This window comes from Pan paniscus, chromosome 12 (assembly GCF_029289425.2).
Source record: "Pan paniscus chromosome 12, NHGRI_mPanPan1-v2.0_pri, whole genome shotgun sequence".
NCBI classification, from domain to species: Eukaryota; Metazoa; Chordata; class Mammalia; order Primates; family Hominidae; genus Pan; species Pan paniscus.
Window position 1 is genome coordinate 102,430,506 of NC_073261.2, and position 21,180 is coordinate 102,451,685.

The 21,180-nt window shown below is 46.7% G+C and overlaps 4 protein-coding genes across 7 annotated transcripts in view; 2 read left to right on the plus strand and 2 right to left on the minus strand.

Annotated features, from left to right (window-relative positions):
• The window catches only part of FAM228B (family with sequence similarity 228 member B), an 87,600-nt gene extending 80,612 nt beyond the window's left edge, over positions 1–6,988 (minus strand). Inside the window, exon 1 of the mRNA XM_034952707.2 lies at positions 6,947–6,988. The gene's annotated coding sequence lies outside the window, so the exon portion shown is untranslated. The remainder of the gene's footprint in view (positions 1–6,946) is intronic.
• The window catches only part of FAM228A (family with sequence similarity 228 member A), a 123,317-nt gene extending 111,785 nt beyond the window's left edge, over positions 1–11,532 (minus strand). Inside the window, exons 1-2 of one of the 2 annotated variants that reach the window (XR_010109309.1) lie at positions 10,932–11,068; positions 6,947–7,026 (exon numbers count right to left, since the gene is read on the minus strand). The gene's annotated coding sequence lies outside the window, so the exon portion shown is untranslated. Of the gene's footprint in view, positions 1–6,946; positions 7,027–10,931; positions 11,069–11,344 lie in introns of those variants that run through there. The other variant, XR_010109308.1, reaches the window with a different exon arrangement.
• TP53I3 (tumor protein p53 inducible protein 3) lies at positions 971–10,468 on the plus strand. 3 transcript variants are annotated; one of them, XM_055108168.2, is made up of 6 exons: positions 971–3,138; positions 3,251–3,710; positions 4,747–5,014; positions 6,910–7,083; positions 8,267–8,463; positions 10,140–10,468. In XM_055108168.2, exons 1-6 carry the CDS (start codon positions 3,116–3,118, stop codon positions 10,320–10,322), a joined length of 1,305 nt encoding a protein of 434 aa, XP_054964143.1. In that variant the 5' UTR covers positions 971–3,115; the 3' UTR covers positions 10,323–10,468. The 3 variants fall into 3 exon arrangements, with proteins under 3 accessions (XP_054964143.1, XP_008950628.3, XP_008950627.3); XM_008952380.6 differs by having other exon boundaries at positions 979–3,138; positions 6,871–7,083; XM_008952379.6 differs by having other exon boundaries at positions 980–3,138; positions 3,568–3,710; positions 6,871–7,083.
• SF3B6 (splicing factor 3b subunit 6) lies at positions 10,611–20,391 on the plus strand. Its single transcript, XM_003827035.6, has 4 exons — positions 10,611–11,769; positions 13,769–13,887; positions 19,512–19,650; positions 20,123–20,391. Exons 1-4 carry the CDS (start codon positions 11,740–11,742, stop codon positions 20,210–20,212), a joined length of 378 nt encoding a protein of 125 aa, XP_003827083.1. The 5' UTR covers positions 10,611–11,739; the 3' UTR covers positions 20,213–20,391.
• Positions 20,392–21,180: the final 789 nt, after the last annotated feature.

The window sequence follows — 21,180 nt, forward strand, 5'->3', positions numbered from 1 at the left end:
TACTTGAGAGGCATGCAGGGAGCCGAGATCACCTGGGTGACAGAGTGAGACTCTGTCTCAAAAAAAAAAAAAAAAAAATTACCCTGGTGTGGTGGCTCACACCTGTAGTCCCAGCTACTCGGGAGGCTGAGGCAGGAGAATCGCTTGAACCTAGGAGGTGGAGGTTGCAGTGAACTGAGGTCAGGCCACTGCACTCCAGCCTGGGCAACAGAGTGAGACTCAGTTTCAACAACAACAACAAAAAAGAATTCTTATAGCATGTAATCTCCAGTCCCTGCTTCCCCTTCCCAGGGTCTTTCTAGTGACCAACTCATCCTGAAGCTATCTAGGGCCCCCCCCCAAGTCACTTTATTAGCATAAACTCGAGTGTGCTTATAAGTGTTTGTTATTAATATAAAAAGTCACTTCTATCACATACGAAATTCCAAGGGTTTTAGGAGCTCTGCAGGAGAACAAAATATAATAAAAGATACTTATTGGCCAGGCAGAGTGGCTCATGCCTACAATTCCAGTACTTTACAGGCTGAGGTGGGAGAATTGCTTGAGTCCAGGAGTTCATGACCAGCCTGGGCAACGTAGCAAGACCGTATATCTAGTTAAAAACAAAAGAAAGAAAGAGATGCTTATTCAGCAAATAACAAAGGTTTTAGGAATGCTATTGCAGGAACCCAGGACAAAGACCAAAAATATATATTTCTTATTACACACTGCAAGATTACATCGACCAAGGGCTCACTAAGATAAAATCTTAGGCACTTTCAACTACTAGTTTTACTGGGATACTTTAGTATACTTAGTGGTTGGTATTATTAGATTTTTTTTAAAGTAACTCCTTGCATCTTAAAAGTTCTTATTTAGCACTTACATTACACATTCCTCATCTATCTTAATCCATTCCATTTTCTTAATCCAATCAGTTTTAGTGTAGATTTTTGCAAAGTTTGTTATTTACAACTATTTCCTTTCCATCTGTCTCTGTTCTAGGATATTTATTCGGTTCAAACCTTTCCTCAATTTTGGACAGATGCGTATCCGGATGATGTGTCTCTGAATCCTTATACATCCTCAGACATGTTTTTTGCCCTAACAAGTGAATTATATCTTAATGGGGTATATTGAGTTACAGTGCTTTTCCTCTAGTCAGTAGAGGCTAGTCTACTCTCTTCTAGCTTCCAGATTGCAGATAGAAACTTGCTGGGCACAGTGGCTCATACTTGTAATCCTAGCACTTTGGGAGGCTGAGGCAGGAGGATTGCTTGAGTCCAGGAGTTTGAGACCAGCCTGGGCAATATAATGAGACCCCTACACTACAAAAAAGAGAGAGAGAGAGAAAGAGGGGGTGGGGAAGGAGGGAAGGAAGGAAGGAGGGAGGGAGGGAGAGAAGGAAGCCATTTTTGTTTTTTAACCAATTGTGAGTAACTTATTCTTTCCACACTTGTTAGAACCTGAAATTTTATAAAATATAGGCATGCATTTTTGTTCTTATGAATCCATCCTTCAGTGAATGTTTTCAATCCGTATAATCTGGTAGAATTTAGGAAAACTGTATTCTTTTATTTGGTTAACTATTGAATCTTCTTCATCCATTCCTCTTCCTCCTTCTAAAATCCTTTTTTTTTTTTTTTTTTTTTTTTGAGACGGAGTCTCACTCTGTCTTCCAGGCTGGAGTGCAGTGGTGCGATCTCGGCTCACTGCAAGCTCCCCCTCCCGGGTTCACGCCATTCTCCTGCCTCAGCCTCCCGAGTAGCTGGGACTACAGGCGCCCGCCACCACGCCCGGCTAATTTTTTGTATTTTTAGTACAGACGGGGTTTCACCGTATTAGCCAGGATGGTCTCGATCTCCTGACCTCGTGATCCGCCCGCCTCGGCAACCCAAAGTGCTGGGATTACAGGCGTGAGCCACCGCGCCCGGCCTAAAATTCCTATTATTCTCATAGCAGGGTCTCCTGAATTTTTCCTTAAGTCCCATCATTTTATTATTTCCATCTCTATAGGCTTTTGCTCTGTTGTGTTAAAGAAATAATTATTCAATGATACTTGTTAAAGCACATTAAGGAAGACTTTATTTAGCACCATCGCTACAGGTTTAGGGACCACTGCAATGAGTTCTTGCAGTGGACAAGACAGGTTGGGATCAACTCTGAATGCATCATGGACAAGTGGGAATGTATAGCCAAGGAGCAGTGTAGGGGGTCAGTGGATGGAAAATTAGTAAGAGGCATCAGGGGTAAGGGGGATTCTATCTAAACTGACCTAACAGGATTCTCACTGAAGACAGGCCAGGGTGGTCGGATATCACTTGGGGGATGGTGGAGGATGAGATATTGAGGGTGATCAGATGTCAAGGATGGGAGGTTCTTACTAAAACAGGAATTTACAAGGAGTGCTATGGCTATGTAGTGGGAGGAGGCCAGGGATGCTGCTAAACATCCTACAATGCACAGGACGATCTCCTACAATAACGAACTAGCTAGTCCAAAATGTCAATAGCGCCGAGGTTGAGAAACCTTCATGTAGCTTACGGATACAGCTTTTACCCAATCGCCAGCATCCTTCTCCTGGGGCTGAACCTCTCCCCCAGGACTGTCAGGAGGAGGGGAGTGATAAGGATCCCAGGACTGCGTTTTGCCCTCCTTCCCCACCCCCACTCCCAACGGCTCCTTTCTCTTCTCTTAGCAGCACCCAGCTTGCCCACCCATGCTCAAGATGGGCGGGATGCCAGCCTGTTACATAAATGTGCCAAAAGCCTGGCCATGCCTGGAAAATGGACCAATCCGCCCGCCAAGAGGTTGGGTCTCGTTCCCTAGAGAGAAGGAAGTTTCCTCTCCTTGCAGTGAGAGCTAGAATCGCACTTTCTGTCAAGCTGAGAGAAAGACTCTTTTCCAGAGGCTAAAAGGACAAGAAAATCTGATTTGCTTGCTTCTAACTTTGCGTTTTAAAGGGGGAAGGAGGAAAGGAAAGAGGGGGAGGGTGGTTCTGCTTAGCCCCACCCCTCCGGCTACCCCAAGTCCAGCCGTCCATTCCGGTGGAGGCAGAGGCAGTCCTGGGGCTCTGGGGCTCGGGCTTTGTCACCGGGACCCGCAGGAGCCAGAACCGCTCGGCGCCGCCTGGTGCATGGGAGGGGAGCCGGGCCAGGAGTAAGTAACTCATACGGGCGCCGGGGACCCGGGTCGGGCTGGGGGCTTCCAACTCAGAGGGAGTGTGATTTGCCTGATTCTCTTCGGCGTTGTCCTGCTCTGCCGCATCCAGCCCTGTACCGCCATCCCACTTCCCGCCGTTCCCATCTGTGTTCCGGGTGGGATCGGTCTGGAGGCGGCCGAGGACTTCCCAGGCAGGAGCTCCGGGCGGAGGCCGGGTCCGCGGCAGACCAGGGCAGCGAGGCGCTGGCCGGCAGGGGGCGCTGCGGTGCCAGCCTGAGGCTGGGCTGCTCCGCGAGGATACAGCGGCCCCTGCCCTGCCCTGCCCTGCCCTGCCCTCCCCTGCCCTGCCCTGCCCTCCCCTGCCCTGCCCTGCCCTGCCCTGCCCTGTCCTGTCCTGTCCTGCCCTGCCCTGCCCTGTGTCCTCAGACAATATGTTAGCCGTGCACTTTGACAAGCCGGGAGGACCGGAAAACCTCTACGTGAAGGAGGTGGCCAAGCCGAGCCCGGGGGAGGGTGAAGTCCTCCTGAAGGTGGCGGCCAGCGCCCTGAACCGGGCGGACTTAATGCAGGTACCCAGGGCTCAGCCGCGCCGGGGCGGGCGGGACTCCAGAGCCTCCCTCTCAACAGCACTCAGTGGACATTGACCAGACGTGAAGGCGTGCACCGCTCCACACCCAGCAGGCAGCTGCGCTGGGGCTTCCCAGACCTAAACCCAGGGCGCCCTCTTTGTTCATGCAAAACAAGGGGGAGTACTTGCAAAGCAGAATCCACCCCGAGCTAATCCATAGCCACTCAGGCCTCCAGATGAGGGCGGAACTAACATTGTTGTGGGGTGTGGGCACACTTACTCCCCAGGCTACCCTGTTCACCATCTTAATTCTACAGATAAGGAAACTGAAGTTCAGCGAGGTTAAGCAGTACGCCCAAGGCCGTGACACTAGCAATCAGAAGAGCTGGGATTCAAGCTGAGGTCTTTGTGGCTCCAAAGACCTCTTAACTCTTTCCACTCTGAGAGTCCCAGAGCTGACAGCAGGCAGTACTCTTAAGAATTTTCTTCTGTCTGCTACTGATTTACTGACCTGGGCCAGCTGCATTGGTTGGAGTCATTCAGAAATGTGCATCAGAATCCCCCGGGGCACAAAAGAAACGTGATGGGGGCCCAGGCACGTGTACTTTGAAATACTCCTCAGGTGGTTCTGCCACACACTCCTGGTTAAGTCCCTCTGCTCTACAGCTTCTGAGGACTGGGGTGAGTGAGCACAGAGCCTAGCGCTTGATGCATGGGAACCATCGTCAAGGTTCCTAATCCCACTACTATTATTTCCCGTCTGGGACTCCGTTTCTCCATCTGTAAAGCAAGGGGTTCAGATGAGGTAAATAGCTAAGGACTCTACCAGTTATAACATCCACTGATCATGTGACCTCCAGTTTATTTGCATAAAACTAATGGCCTCTCCTTTTTCTTCTCCTTACTTACAAAAACCTGACCTCATCCTGAAATTTATTTTTGAAAAACAAAAGAGGGGATATTGGAAGGGGGGCCAGGGGTGGTGACATACAGATTTCTGATCATGCTCACCACTTAGTGCACTTCTTTCTCTGCAGAGACAAGGCCAGTATGACCCACCTCCAGGAGCCAGCAACATTTTGGGACTTGAGGCATCTGGACATGTGGCAGAGCTGGGGCCTGGCTGCCAGGGACACTGGAAGATCGGGGACACAGCCATGGCTCTGCTCCCCGGTGGGGGCCAGGCTCAGTACGTCACTGTCCCCGAAGGGCTCCTCATGCCTATCCCAGAGGGATTGACCCTGACCCAGGCTGCAGCCATCCCAGAGGCCTGGCTCACCGCCTTCCAGCTGTTACATCTTGTGGGTGAGGAGGCCTCCATGCTCACTCCACACAATGTAGCTCAACACCTTCATAAATCAGCCAACTTGAATCCCAGCAATCCCCCAGTGCACTCCCAGGCCTTCCTGTATCACCTGTGTTGTCAGGTCCTCAAACCATGTTAGAAGGGTTTAATGTTGAGGCTGAGAATCATGGTTAGCAGATAGAGGGTCTGGATAACACTAGATAGGAGGCCTATGTACATGTTAACACTGGAGGCCCAGCAGCAGTCCCAGCTTCTTAGAATCATACTGAGCTTCTCTCTGGGGTCCCAGTGCAACAGAAGGGACCAATTGACTCATTTATTCCTCCTCAATCCCACAGAGGCCAGTCAAGAACTCACATAAGGGAATCTAAGAAGACTTGGTCCTTGCCTTTAGACAGTGCAGTGTAACTGAGAAGGCAACATATGCATAAGATCAGATGACCATAGAGTTTAGAAGGATAGCCCTGTCTAACTACGATAGAAGCTGGAGATGGGTAAAGATGGTGTGGACAAGGGTAGTCAGAAGGCTTTTTGGAAGGCTTTGAAGGGTGGGTAGACTTGTGAAGGACATAAGGCATGCCAAGGTGGCCTAAGAAAGAGTATCAGCCAGGCAAGGTGGCTCACACCTATAATCGTAGCACTTTGGAAGACAGATCACGAGCCCAGGAGTTCGAGACCAGCCTGGGCAACATGGCAAAACCCTGTTTCTACAAAAAATACAAAAATTAACCAGGCATGATGGTGCATGCCTGTTGTCTCAGTTACTCAGGAGGCTGAGTTGGGAGGATCACCTGAGCCCAGGAAGGTCAAGGCTGCAGTGAGCCATGATCATGCCACTGCACTCCAGCCTGGGTGGTAGAGTGAGACTCTGTTTCAAAGAAAAAGAAAGAGTAGGCTGGGCGTGGTGGCTCACGCCTGTAATCCCAGCACTTTGGGCGGCTGAGGTGGGTGGATCATGAGGTCAGGAGATCGAGACCATCCTGGCTAACACGGTGAAACTTCATCTCTACTAAAAATACAAAAAATTAGCTGGGCGTGGTGGTGGGCACCTGTAGTCCCAGCTACTCGGGAGGCTGAGGCAAGAGAATGGCATGAACCCAGGGGGGGTGGGGCAGAGCTTGCAGTGAGCCAAAACTGCGCCACTGCACTCCAGCCTGGGTGACAGAGCGAGACTCCGTCTCAAAAAAAAAAAAAAGAGTATCAAGGTGAGACCAGCCACTGCACTCAGTAGTGAAGGATGACTATTGTGATTTGTGAAAAATGAGGCTGGAGCCAGATCACGGTGTCCTTGAATATCAAGCTGTCTGGACTCAATGCAAAAGCCAATGGAGAAGCACTTTACATTTTGAGGAGGAAGTAACATAATGCAAGTGCCATCTTAGGAAGAGGAGCCTGGTGGCTGTGTGTTGCCTGGATCAGGAAGACCAGCTGGAGGCCAGTTTCAGACTCTAGAAGGACTGGCTTTCGGTGGTGACCATGAGAATGGTAGTTGTTCTTACTTATTCAGGTGTAGGTCAGAGATGTGCATTTTGGTGTTATAGGTCAAATAGAGATTATGGATGTGGCTGCTTATAGCCCTGTTTCAAAAGGCTGTTTTCCACTTTAGCCAGAGGCAATAAGACAGAAAAGGTCTGTCAATATGCTCTTTTTCTTTCTCCAAAGAACAAGATGGTTTGTATTTGAGTCACAGCATCCCACCCCCACCAGCCCACCCCCACCCCACCAAATAAAAAAGGAAAAGCAAAAGATTGATTTGGCATTTGGTGCAACGTCCAGGTGATCTTGATAGAATATGCCTGTGTGGGGAATGTGTAGGAGTTGCAAAGTAAAGAGAACCCTGTACTTTCTGTCACAGGAAATGTTCAGGCTGGAGACTATGTGCTAATCCATGCAGGTTTGAGTGGTGTGGGCACAGCTGCTATCCAACTCACCCGGATGGCTGGAGCTATTCCTCTGGTCACAGCTGGCTCCCAGAAGAAGCTTCAAATGGCAGAAAAGCTTGGAGCAGCTGCTGGATTCAATTACAAAGAAGAGGATTTCTCTGAAGCAACGCTGAAATTCACCAAAGGTAAACAACTGCTTCTACAGTTCAGCAGGAATTTAAGAGATGATTAAATAAAAGCCCCACCAGTCTCAAAGTTGCCAATGCTGTCTATCAGTCTTACCTCTGCTAAGTGCACAACAGCTGCCCTGGCCAAATTCTAGTACTATGGTATTTGACCACTGGAGACAGGCAGTCATATTTAGATCTAAGATGGTTTCCATGTGCATTCTTGCAAGAGATAAGATTCATCCACACTTTAGACCATGCAGACTTGGTCTGGAATTATCCAGCACCTTTTCTTCCCAACCAGCCATTCCACACTTAGTTAACAGGAGGCTTGGAGGCAGAGACCAGTTTGGAGCCAGCCATGGTAGGGTTGGGTGGTAGCACCCTAAATGAGTAAGTAGATGTGCACACCTCTGTATTCCAAAGCCAGACGTGTCTATTTTTGGCTCATCCCTTTCCGTTTTTCTTTCTTTTTTTTTTTTTTTTTGAGATGGAGTCTCGCTCTGTCACTGAGGATGGCGTGCAGTGGCTTGATCTCGGCTCACTGCAACCTCCGCCCCCCAGGTTCAAGCGATTCTCCAGCCTTAGCCTCCTGAGTAGCTGAGATCACAGGCACACCACCACGCCCAGCTAATTTTTGTATTTTTAGTAGAGACGGGGTTTCACTATGTTGGCCAGGCTGGTCTCGAACTCCTGACCTCAGGTGATCCACCTGCCTCAGCCTCCCAAAGTACTGGGATTACAGGCATGAGCCACCATGCCTGGCCTCCATTTTTCATGTGAATAGAAAAGGAGAGATGAAACCAAAGCTAGAAAGCCTATGATTCCAATAACCTAGTGCGGACACTTCCTAACTTCTATGTGAACAACTAGCCTAGGTTGGGCCTCCTGTATTTTGTTCTCAATCGTGCCTGGGTGTCAGTGGGACTGTACTTATTTTGGCATGAGAGGAGACGCTAGGTCATGGTGCCCCATTTCCCTCTTGCTGTAGCTAGGCCTCATAAATGGTCAACTTCACACATGCTATCATAGAGTTCCGCTATCTAAACTCCATTTACAACAGTTCTTCAAGCAGTGTTTCTAATTCCAACCTATAGATTTACCACTTGCATCTGTATTTATATCCATAATCCCCAAATATACCATGGTATCTTATTTTGCACCAAGCTGACTAGCATCACAAATCTGTTTCCTATGGAAGGTGCTGGAGTTAATCTTATTCTAGACTGCATAGGCGGATCCTACTGGGAGAAGAACGTCAACTGCCTGGCTCTTGATGGTCGATGGGTTCTCTATGGTCTGATGGGAGGAGGTGACATCAATGGGCCCCTGTTTTCAAAGCTACTTTTTAAGCGAGGAAGTCTGATCACCAGTTTGCTGAGATCTAGGGACAATAAGGTGAGTGATGAATGAAAAGAAAACATGTGATTTAACCCAGAAAAGTGTGGTTCATTTACATTACCCCGAGAAGGGAAGCTCTATCTTAGATTAGGGAGGTTAGCTTCTATGAAGAAACCTCCCCCTCTGAAGATAAAGAGGGAACCCGATTTCAGAGAACTGATTCAGATTGGTTGATAGAAGCTTCAGTATCATGAAAAGAAGTGTAGCTGATACTTCACAGGTTATCTGAACATTCTAACAGAATGAAGAAAGCACTGACTATATTAGGAAGTATTTCGAGTAGTTCCAAGACTTTGTTTTCAAAGGCAGAATTCATCTTAGTGTGCTAGAAAGTCTCTTAGGTGAGTAAAAAAATAAGTAAGCCTTGGCCTTCAACAGATTATAGGTTCCATGCCGGGCACAGTGGCACTTGCTTGTAGTCCCAGCTACTTGGAAGGCTGAGGCAGAGGATTGCTTGAGTCCAGGAGTTTCAAGGCTGCAGTGAGCTATGATTGCACCTGTGCATAGCCACTGTACCCCAGCCTGGGCAACATAGCAAAACCTCATCTCAAAAAAAAAAAAGATTATATGCTCCTGAAATATTCCATCTGGCAGTCTAGCAGGTACCAGCTTTGGGAATGTTTCCACCATAGGGTTTTGCACCAGCTGAGGGACAGGAGAGCTTAAGCATCCTTTTTGCACTAAGCCTATATGAGTCCTATCTGTGGCTGCCTCCTGGGTAAAGACACTTTATTTAAAAACAATTCTTAGGCTGTCAGTGACACTAACATTTTACTCCAGGCTTCAGTCTTTATCTGGTACAGAACAGAAGTTACACATTTGGAGGCACAAGGGAGCCAGAGATCACCTGTAACCCCCTTTAGCTCCTATGTGGTCTCTTCGGCTGGCTCTAGAAAGCAAATTGATACCAGCAGATTGACAGGAGAAAAGCATGTACTTTTTTTTTTTTTTTTAATGGAGACAAGGTCTTACTCTGTCACCCAGGCTGGAGTGCAATGGCACAATCAGCCTCCTGGGTAGCTAAGACTGAAGGCATACCACCATGCCTGGCTTGTATTTTTTATAGAGACAGGTTTTCACCATGTTGCCCAGGCTGATCTCAAACTCCCAGGCTCAAGTGATTCGGCCAAAGTAAGATGCTTTTGTAATTTTTAGACAAAGAACAATAAATTTGAGAAGAAATAAGACAAAATCTGGCTAGGGATAGTAAATTTCTAGGGAAGTCACTAGGAGATATATGGGGGTGGGGGGTGTAAAACTAGTGGAAGATAAGGGTTACTTCCTTAAGTGTATTTATTCAGTTCCATTGCAGCCCCGTTTCCAATCTCTGGTGATAAGGGCTTTTTGCCCTAGTATGGGGAGGGTACCCCTCCCAGAGGAATCTTTATGACTTGCTACATGCAAGAAGAGACAGGTCAGCTAGCCTTTTCTGAAACTACAATTTCTCCAATGCTTTCACCTCAAAATAAACAATATACCTATCAGACATATTCTGAGATGGCACATGACTCCTTCAAGGGTATTTCACACACATGCTAGGAAGTGAGGGGTTAAGTGTCCCTGTGTGCTTTTTCAGATATGTGGCTTCAGAGAGAGCAAAAAGGCTGAGGAGGATGAGGAGGGCAGGGTGAGGCTCTCTCCCCAGGCTGATGATCTCCTTTCCCTTGTCTTAGTACAAGCAAATGCTGGTGAATGCTTTCACGGAGCAAATTCTGCCTCACTTCTCCACGGAGGGCCCCCAACGTCTGCTGCCGGTTCTGGACAGAATCTACCCAGTGACCGAAATCCAGGAGGCCCATAAGTACATGGAGGCCAACAAGAACATAGGCAAGATCGTCCTGGAACTGCCCCAGTGAAGGAGGATGGGGCAGGACAGGACGCGGCCACCCCAGGCCTTTCCAGAGCAAACCTGGAGAAGATTCACAATAGACAGGCCAAGAAACCCAGTGCTTCCTCCAGAGCCGTTTAAAGCTGATATGAGGAAATAAAGAGTGAACTGGAAGGGTGGCACGCGGACTGGGGCCGCCGCGGCGGGGTTGAGGTGGGAGTCCGGACGGGCGTCGCAGCGGGGATTACTGAGGCCCGATCAGCTGACGCTCAACCTGAGGGCCCCTCCAGGGACGGAGATTCTGGGTATAGTTACAGCGTCAGCCGTGACACTAGCCGCCAGAACCCCACATATTCCGCCTTGCGCACAGCTAGAGGCCCAGGCCCACCACCTCCGGCACCTGCCCGCGCGCCCCGCAACCAGTGGGCACCACAGCAGGCCCCGGCCCTGCCCGCTACTCACCTGGGCCCCACCCCACCTCTCGCCGCCCTCCTCAGGCCCCACCACCTCCCGCTACACACCTGAGCCCCGCCCCACCTCCACCACTTTCCTCAGCCCCAACCACCTCCTGCTACACTTCTGGGCCCCGCCGCACCTCCACCACCCTCCTCAGGCCCCGATCCTTTCCCCTACTCACCTGGGTCCCGCCCCAGCTCAGTCCTCCTCAGGCCCCGCCTCCGCCCGCTACTCACCTGGGCCCCACCCCACCTCTCGCCGCCCTCCTCAGGCCCCACCACCTCCCGCTACACATCTGAGCCCCGCCCCACCTCCACCACTTTCCTCAGCCCCAACCACCGCCTGCTACACATCTGGGCCCCGCCCCACCGCCACCACCCTCCTCAGGCCCCGCCCCCTCCCACTACTCACTTGGGTCCCGCCCCAGCTCACCGCCTTCCTCAGGCCCGGCTCCCTCCCCGATACTCACTTGGGCCCCGCCCCAGCTCTCCGCGCCCTCCTCAGGCCCCGCCCCCTCCCGCTACTCACCTGGGTCCCGCCCCACCTGTCATAACCCTGCTCAAGCCCCGCCTCCTCCGCTCCCCAGTTACTCACCTGAGACCCGCCCCAGCTCTCCGCCCTCCTCAGGCCCCGCCCTCTCCACCCGGGTTCCTCTGCTCAGGGCCTCCCCCACCGAACATCTCGCCTTTTGGAGGCTACGCCCCGCCCTTTACGGTACAGAGCCCGGAAGTGTCTTGGACTCTCGACTTTCCATCTTCCGGCCTCGAGTCTCGCTCAGGCTCGGTTTTACCCCGGAGTCTATTCGAAGGGGGCTGCTACGTCAGCGCGTCTCAGCGTAAGACGGCGCTATTCCGCTGTGACAGCTTCCGGCGGGTCCTGGATGTTGATGTCCTGCATCTAACGCGGTGTAACCCCCGAAGCCGAGCGAGCTCCGGAGGTGGCCGGAGGAATTTCAGTATCTGCTACGGTAACTTCATCAGCCCGCCAAGATGGCGATGCAAGCGGCCAAGAGGGCGAACGTGAGTATCGGGTGTTCTGCGGAGGGTGGGAGAACTTCGGGTTTGACTTTCTTAGCGGCGTGGATCGGAGCATTCTTGCTCCTCCTCCGTCCCCAGAGCGGAGAACTCCAGAATTCCTATCCTGTCAACGAAGACACTATCCTGGCCCCATCCTCAGAGATATGCTCCTTGAGCCACATTTCTGCCCCCACCCCTTTTGAGAGTTCCTCAGTCTCTACTCTAGTGTCAGTGATAGTGTTACCCCTATAGCCTCTTTGCTTGACCCGCACCTAAGGACCTGGCGTTAGGATTATCTCCTTGACTTAAAGTCGATATCTCAGAAGAGTCCTCAACTAACTTAATGGTTCACCAACAACTAGGACCTGGGATTCCCCTCAGATCATTGTGCTTTTCGGATCCTTCATTAACACATTAATTAAAACAATATTTTTTGAGCACCTACTATGTAGTCTGCTTGCCATGTGGGACATAATTCATCAATTATATTTATTGAACAGCTACTATGTGCCAGACACTAGTCTTACGTATTGGGAATACAGCAGTGAATAAAACAAGTCCTTCTGCTTACATTCTAGTGTTTGAGAGTGCAGTGTTACGGAAACTAAAAAAAAAAAAAAAAACTCAAAAAAGAGATTAGTCAACTGTAAAACGCTTAGAGGTGTAAGATGAAGTTAGGCCGAGTGAGGTGGCTCATGCCTGTAATCCCCGCACTTTGGGAGGCTGAGGTGGGAGGATTGCTTGAGCCCAAGAATTCAAGGCTGCCTTGAGCCATGATTGTGCCACTGCGCAGCACTTCAGCCCAGGAGACAGAGCAAGACCCTGACTCAAAAAAAAAAAAAAAACAGAAAGAAAGAAAGAAAAGACAGGCAATTGACCATTGGATATGTAAATGGAGACTTTTGGTGACCTTGATGATAGGAATCATTTCAGTGGATGAAAACTTGATTGCAGTGGGGTGAAAAGATGGTGGAAGTTGAGAAAATGGAAACAGCAAAGACACTCTGTCCATGAGTTCTCATTTAAATAGGAAGTAGGGAAATTGGATGATAGTTGACTTTTTTTTTGAGATGGACTCTCACTCCGTCGCCCAGGCTGGAGTGCAGTGGCACAGTCTTGGCTCACTGCAACCTCTGTCTCCTGAGTTCAAACAATTCTCCTGCCTCAGCCTCTTGAGTAGCTGGGATTACAGGTGCCCACCACCATGCCCGGCTAATTTTTGTATTTTTAGTAGAGACGGGGTTTCTCCGTGTTGGCCAGGCTGGTCTCAAACTCCTGACCTCAAGTGATCCACCTGCCTTGGCCTCCCAAAACGCTGGGATTATAGGCATGAGCCACCGCACCCGGCCAGAAGTTGACTTTTTAAAAGATGTGTGATACAGGTGTGTTTTTATGCCAATGGGAGCAATCCAGCAGAGTGTGTGAAACATGATATGGAAGAAAGATAGATTGAGTTCAGAAGTAAAGGTTTTGAGTAGATGAAGGTTGGCGTAGTAATAGAGGGAAAGTAGTTGGATATAGATGAAAAGTATTTCAATTGGTCATGTCTATTTTCTCCAAGAAACAAGAATCAGGGTAATCTCCTGGGATGGGCAGGGAAGAGGGTACAGCCCAACTCAGGTGTTAGCAGGAGTGATGGTGGTAAGGTTTGCGAAGGCCTAAACCCACCACCATGCCTGGCTAATTTTTTAAAATTTTTGTAGAGATGGGGGTCTCACTGTGTTGTCCAGGCTGGTCTCAAACTCCTGGGCTCAAGTGATCCTCCCACTTTGCCTCCCAAAGTGCTGGGATTATATAGGGACGAGCCACTGCACCGAGCCTCTGTTGCTTTTTCAAAGATCTTCCCATTTTCAGAAACATCAAATTATACCTCTTATTCTTGGCTTTTTATTATTACGTATCATTAAGAATTTTTAAAAATGCCCCTAATTATAGGGGCATTTAAATTATAATTTTTTAGAATGCCCCTAATTATAATAACAATACATATTTCTCATTTTAGATTCGACTTCCACCTGAAGTAAATCGGATATTGTATATAAGAAATTTGCCATACAAAATCACAGCTGAAGAAATGTATGATATATTTGGGAAATATGGACCTATTCGTCAAATCAGAGTGTGAGTCTTACTGAGTCATTTAAAGAAAATGATAGCATAATCTGTAATCTCAGAATTATGGCTGACGATGAGGCCACCCTGTGCTGTGTGCAGTGCAACAACCCTTACCAAGAGCCTTGAGACTAGCAGATTGAGATCAGAGAGATGAGATCTTTTTGAAGGGGGGAGAAAACCTACTGAGACCCTAATGATCCAGCTCAATGAGAGCCAAGAAGAGGATTTGAGTTTCCTCAAAGCATTCATTGAAGTAGTAATGAATGCTTTGAGGAAACTGGTTGAGAAGGGAAAGAACTAACATTTATTGCATACCTGTTATTTGTAAAGCTAGCTTGTTACACTGTGTTTTTTGTATGCAGTAGCTCTATAATTTTCTCCACAATCATCACTGTCTCTTTAAGTAACCCCAGAATTTCTGAATAAACTAAGTAAAAGAGTATAAAAGTAACAGAAAAAAATGATATTTTCAACTACAGCTCTTTCAACTGAAGATTTAAAAGTATAGAGGAAAACATCTAATTACAAGCATTCACGTTTTAATTTAATATAAAGATTGGGGTTCATACCTTCAAGTGATATTTACTGGACATCTACTGAATACCATTAACCATAATAAGTGCTTTTATTTGGATCAACAAAACTATAGCCCTGAGAGTAAAGTACCTTTCTATCTTACAGTGCTTAGTGGTAAAATCTTCTGACTCTAAATTGAACCTCTACATTACACAGTACCATAGCCTCTGACACCCGAGCTCATATGAAAGGGCTAGTGACTTAAGAGTCCATCTGAAAGGATTTCTAAAGTTTTTATTTTAAAAAAAATTATTATTTTACCACAGTAATGACTACATATAAAGTTTTTATTTCTAGTCGGAATTCCGTCTTGTATGACTTGAGAGCTCCTTCCTGGCTTTAGGACTATGAGGTCTTGAGGACCCTCCTTTTGAATGACACTGTCCCTCCAGAGAGTAAACCAAGAGCTGGAAATACATGATCATTGGTACTCAGATGGGGATGAAAGTGAACGTGTTATAGACCAGCTGTCCTTTTTAGGAGGTCTCAGTCCTTTGAGCATCTGATAAAAGCTTTAGACTCCCTCCACAGAAGAACACACACATGTTGCATATATTTCAGGGGATACATGGACTCTAGGTTAAGAAACCCTGCTCTAGATACAGAATGGTATACAAGGCCAGGAGTTCAAGACCTGCCTGGCCAACATGGCGAATCCCTGACTTGGGGATCAGGAGACAAGATTCTACTTCAGGCCTTGTTACTAGCCATGTGTGTGACTAGTTGCCTAGCTTTTTTGGTTTTCTCTTCATGTATGAGATAATCTGGGTGGTGGCCTTTTAGCTTTTAATGTGGAAACAGCATAGATTGGTTGTAAGGCCTGGGTTCAAATACTGGCTTGCCTACTCTTACAAAACTGGAGAAAATATTTAACCTTATCTGGGTTTCAATTATCTATGAAATACAGTCTTCCTAACCTACTGTCTTAAAAGAATTTTAATTTGGATGAAATTACACAGTGTCTGTGAAGGTACTTTATCAGTTTTCCTTCCCAGTGTACATTAGCCACTCTTCTGCTCCCGTAGCATTTCCATGTGTCTCTCCTAGGTTAACACATGGTTTTGCTGTTGTCTCTATACTCATCTGTCACCCTGGGCAGGCTGTGAGTTCCTCCAGGGCTCGTACCATATATTATTTTTGTTTTTGTGTTGATAGCACTTGTGCGATACATGGTAAGCACCCCATGTATACTAAATGAATAATATAGAAAATAGTAGAATAGGCCAGATGTGGTGGCTTACACCTGTAATCCCGGCACTTTGGGAGGCCGAGACAGGCAGATCACCAGAGGTTAGGAGTTCGAGACCACCCTGGCCAAATGGTGAAACCCCCTCTCTACCAAAAAAATACAAAAATTAGCTGGGCATGGTGGCACGCGCCTGTAATGCAGTTACTCAGGAGGCTCAAGTGGGAGAATCGCTTGAACCTGGGAGGCTGAGGCTGCAGTGAGTGAGCCGAGATCATGCCACTGCACTCCAGTCTGGGCGACAGAGTGAGATCCTGTTTCAACAAAAGAAAACAAAATAGAAGAATAATATAAAAAGTGGTTGTGATTGGTTTATTAGGGCATTATAAAATTTATTGATAGTACTCAATTAAGGGATGCTTAAAATCAGTGAAGTTAGAGAATGTTTCAGAAAGCCAAAATGAAAGGACAGGGAATAAAGCAGGGGCATCTTCAGAAGAGTGCAGAGCAGCTCAGAACCTTTGTGCTTCTATTTTCCTTGTATCTGGAATGGTTTTCACCAGCTCATCTCATGCCTGGCTCCTCCTCATTCTTCAGGTCTCAGCTTCAGTGTCACCTTTTCAGAGGGGTTTTCCCTGACCACCCTAGCTGAAGTAGCTCCCTGTTTCCCTATCTGTTACAGCTTTCTACTTCTTTTATGAAACATTTCTTTTTTTAAGATGGAGTTTCACTCTTGTTGCCCAGGCTGGAGTGCAATGGCATGATCTCGGCTCACTGCAAACTCCGACTCCCAGGTTCAAGTGGTTCTCCAGCCTCAGCCTTCCGAGTTGCTGAGATTACAGGCACCCACCAGCATGCCTGGCCAATTTTTGTATTTTTAGTAGAGATGGGGTTTCACCACGTTGGCCAGGCTGGTCTTGAACTCCTGACCTCAGGTGATCCTCCCACCTCGGCTTCCCAAAGTGCTGGGATTACAAGCATGAGCCACCGTGCCAAGCCGAAACATTTCTTAAGATTTATAATTATTTCAGGGCTGGGCGCAGTGGCTCACGCCTGTAATGCCAGCACTTTGGAAGGCTGAAGTGGGCGGATCACAAGGTCAGGAGTTTGAGAACAGCCTGACCAACATGGTGAAACCTCGTCTCTACTAAAAATACAAAACTTAGCCAGGCGTGGTGGTGCATGCCTATAATCCCAGCTACTCAGGAGGCTGAGGCAGGAGAGCCGCTTGAACCCGGGAGGCAGAGGTTGCAGTGAGCCAAGATCATGCCACTGTACTCCAGCCTGGGCGACAGAGTGAGACTCCATCTCAAAAAAAAAAAAAAAGATTTATAATGATTTCATATTTATTTAATGTCTTTCTACTGCCTGAATATAAGCTTGAAGGAAGGGATGATGCTTATCTTTTTCACTATTGTATTTCTAGTGCCTGTCACAGAAAGAACATAGTCTATATGTGTTGAATAGGTTAATAGAAGTTTAGGGTACAGGAGCTTAGGTCTAAATTATAGATTGAGAAACAGCTGTTTTTCTGTTCCATTACTATGATCATGCTTTATTGTATACCTGGCACCTGGCACTAGGGTGACCAACCTTCCCAGTTTGCCCAGTACTGAGAGATTTTCTGGGACACTGGACTTTCAGTGCTAAAACCTGGACAGTCCCAGTCAAATCAGGATGATTTGGTTTGACCCTACCTGGCATGTAGCAGGCACTTGGTACTTTGTACTTTTTAAAACTCTTTGATACTTGTTACCTCTTTTGATTATTAAACCCACGTGGAAGGTAGGGCACGTGATAGAGCCTGATGGCACTGGATACGTGAAGTAGCCGAAGCTCACAGAGGCTAAGTTACACGCTTAGGTGTTCTTATTCCTACTCTAAGATTTTAATGCCAGTCAAGAAAATTGCAGCACTTTGGGAGGCCAAGGCGGGTGGATCACTTGAGGCCAGGAGTTCGAGACCTGCCTGGCCAACATGGCAAAACCCCATCTCTACTAAAAATACAAAAATTAGTCGGGCATGGTGGCGCACACCTGCACAAGAATTGGTTGACTCTGTCTCAAAAAAATAAGAAAATAATGTTAGCTCAGTGTCCAATACGTGGTAGGTACAGATACATGCTTTCAAAAGTTCAAATTATAATATGGCTCTCAAGGTGTGAGGTTGATAATTAGGGCTGGGACACTTAAGATGGAGAGTCTTTAAAGTGGGGTTAGTGTCTATCCCTATTCTAGTTCCTAAGAAGATATAAGAGGAAGAAAGAGAGTTGCTTTGTTTAGTTTTGTTTTGAGCTTCCTGGACAAAGTGTGTGTGAGAGAATTGATAGGAGAAAGTAGATCTCCACTTTTCAAAGGCGTATTAGCGTCTGCCTTATGCGTGGCACTAAAGGAGTAAATGAAGTACGCATAAGATCACCTTTGCTCTTAAGGAACTGAAAATCTTATTAAGTTTTTAAAAGTCAAAAGTCTGAAAGTTGTTAAGACTTCCCAGAGCCTAAAGAACATTCTAAAACCCCTCATCAGGCCCACACAACCTGACAAAGTGAGCGCATTCATTGACAGTGGCACCCTCCAATCACCCCCAGTACCCTATTCCTTTTCAATTTTACAGGAAGCACAAGCTTGAACAGGGCCCAGACTATAGTCCTATCCTAGATCAAGTCTAGACAGGTACCTCCTCTTCCCATGGCTCCACTGCTTTTATTCAACCCTATGTAAGGACTGTGGCAGATGGAGAGTCAGCCCACAGTCTTAAACCTCATTCCACAGTTGCACTGGGTGGTTGGAACACAGACGGAGGCAAGGGGGCCATCTTGTCACCCAGAGCCTGAACTGAGTGGGACCTCTACCCATTGTCTCCACTAACAGTCACATGGCCATCTGCTGCCTGCAATTTAGCGTTCCGTTGCTCCTCAAACTTCTCTCCCTCTCCCAGAGGAAGTTGGTGAGGTGAAGGAAGGAAGTGGCCAGGAATAACTACACTAACAGCAACCTCGTATCCATAAGTAAGGTCAGCTTCCACTTCCAGCCACCTTCCAGCATTCTGCCCTGGCTCACAGATAACCCTATCCACAAGCACACTTCCACTCCCATCTTTGCAGAAGCCTATCCCTTCTCCCTAGCCACACAGCTGTATCGTGCATTAGCGTTTGAGTTGTATTAAAAATGAATGTAGACCAGGTGTGGTGGCTCATGCCTGTAATTCCAACACCTTGGGAGGCTGAGGCAGGCGGATCACTTGAGGTCAGGAGTTTGAGACCAGCCTGGGGAACATGATGAAACCCTGTCTCTACTAAAAATACAACAATTAGCTGGGCATGGTGGCACATGCCTGCAGTCCCAGCTACTTGGGAGGCTGAGACACAAGAATCACTTGAACTTGAGAGGCAGAGGTTGCAATGAGCTGAGATTGTGCCACTGCACTCCAGCCTAGGCAACAGAGTGAGAGTCTATCTCAAAAAAATGAAAACAAAAACAAAAACAAAACAAAACAAAACAAAGACAACGTAGAGCCAGTCAGGGTGGCAAGAGCACCTGTAGTCCCCAGAACTCGCGAGGCTGTTCTGTGTAGTAGCTGTGTCCTTAGTATTCCTGATGTGACAGTCAGCTTGACCTATGGATGTTTTAGTTAAGATAAAAACGAAAAACAAAATTACCTAATTCAAGAAATTACAGGCTTATACGGTATATCTATCCATGTTTATTTCCTCTGATGGTTTCAGGTTGATTTCAAAATACTTAACTAAAAACGTATTTCAATTTACTGTTTTTAAAAGACAGTTACCAGTTTAAAAGACAGTTCTGTAAGTCAACCATCAATGCTCAGGTAAATGTATATCTTAATTAAGTTTAACTTAACTCTCCAGGGGGAACACACCTGAAACTAGAGGAACAGCTTATGTGGTCTATGAGGACATCTTTGATGCCAAGAATGCATGTGATCACCTATCGGGATTCAATGTTTGTAACAGATACCTTGTGGTTTTGTACTATAATGCCAACAGGGTAAGTATAGCAAAGTTCTCATTGTGTAGTGATCTCATTTGAGAATTAGTGTAGAACTGGCCGGGCGCGGTGGCTCATGCCTGTAATCCCAGCATTTTGGGAGGCCGAGGCGGGCGGATCACGAGGTCAGGAGAACGAGACCATCCTGGCTAACACGGTGAAACTCTGTCTGTACTAAAAATACAAAAAATTAGCCGGGTGACGTGGCGGGCGCCTGTAGTCCCAGCTACTCGGGAGGCTGAGGCAGGAGAATGGCATGAACCCAGGAGGCGGAGCCTGCAGTGAGCCAAGATCACGCCACTGCACTCCAGCCTGGGCGACAGAGAGACTCCATCTCAAAAAAGAGAATTAGTGTAGAACTGTACTGTGATGATATATGTCTACTATGACTTTCTTTTTTGGCTAATGCTATTGATGAAAGTCATTTGGCTGTAGATTGGTAATTTAATTTTGGTGCTTACCACATTTCCAGGCATTTCAGAAGATGGACACAAAGAAGAAGGAGGAACAGTTGAAGCTTCTCAAGGAGAAATATGGCATCAACACAGATCCACCAAAATAAATGTTTTCTACATTTTCATTTTGGACTAAATCCCACGAATGACAACTACCACCTTTTTTTCCTTTTTAATTAATACTAAATATTGTGATTTCTTATTTGAGGTTCAAAATGACCTGCTTGAAACTTTGATACATATTGGAATACATTATGTTAATAAACTTGTAGCTTTTTGTGAAACACCTCAGTCTTTTCTCTTGAACTTTCCTTTCCTGTTTGATACCAGGAAAAAACAGTTGAAGCTTATCAAGAATTGTAGGTGCTCCTAGGGATTCTGAGTTTCTTGAGAACAGGACCTCTTTACATTCTTAATGCCTCCAGGGCCCGGTGCAGTGCTTAGCCATCAAAGGAACTTGCTGTTTATTGAATGTCCATTAATAATGAAATCTTCATAACAACTCAGTGAAGATAGGTATTTGCATTTTGCAGGTGAGGAAACCAAAGTTCATGATGTTGGTTGAATGAATAAAATGCTAACATACAAAGCTGGTGTGATAACAACCAGTTATTAACCAAGCCTTTACATTTGAATAATGCTTGCTTTATAGTTAACAAAACACCTGTGTCAATATGAGTACCCTTGTCTTTAGAACAGAGGTCTATTATAGAAATGATCATTTAGATGATAGTACATTGTTAGAAACTTAGATTTGCCTCTTTAAATTGTTTTTTAATTATGGGTACATAATAATTGTCACATTGGTAGAAATTTGAGAGCAAGCTGCTTGGGTAGTGGCGTTGTTTGTTACATGTCTAAGATTGTATTTATGTAGACTTTTCCTTTAGTTATTAAGTATCTGTAGGTATATTGGACCTTAGCTCATAATATATCTTTGCCATAAATACTTAATGCTCATTCTTATTATCATGAGTTCCCATGACATGGAAACAGTATGGTTATTACCCCATTCATCATCATGGCAGCTTGGGAGAATATAGCCGTAATTTGCTTTTTATTGCTTAGGCATGGA

Excerpts from the sequence above, each read along its gene's own strand:
- TP53I3 (XM_008952380.6), top strand. The coding sequence starts at position 3,116 with ATGGGAGGGGAGCCGGGCCAGGA. Across the intron at positions 3,711-4,746 it reads ACCGGGCGGACTTAATGCAG|AGACAAGGCCAGTATGACCC; the intron begins GTACCCAGGGCT and ends CTTTCTCTGCAG. Across the intron at positions 7,084-8,266 it reads AACGCTGAAATTCACCAAAG|GTGCTGGAGTTAATCTTATT; the intron begins GTAAACAACTGC and ends TTCCTATGGAAG.
- SF3B6 (XM_003827035.6), top strand. The coding sequence starts at position 11,740 with ATGGCGATGCAAGCGGCCAAGAGGGCGAAC. Across the intron at positions 11,770-13,768 it reads AAGCGGCCAAGAGGGCGAAC|ATTCGACTTCCACCTGAAGT; the intron begins GTGAGTATCGGG and ends TTCTCATTTTAG. Across the intron at positions 19,651-20,122 it reads TGTACTATAATGCCAACAGG|GCATTTCAGAAGATGGACAC; the intron begins GTAAGTATAGCA and ends CCACATTTCCAG.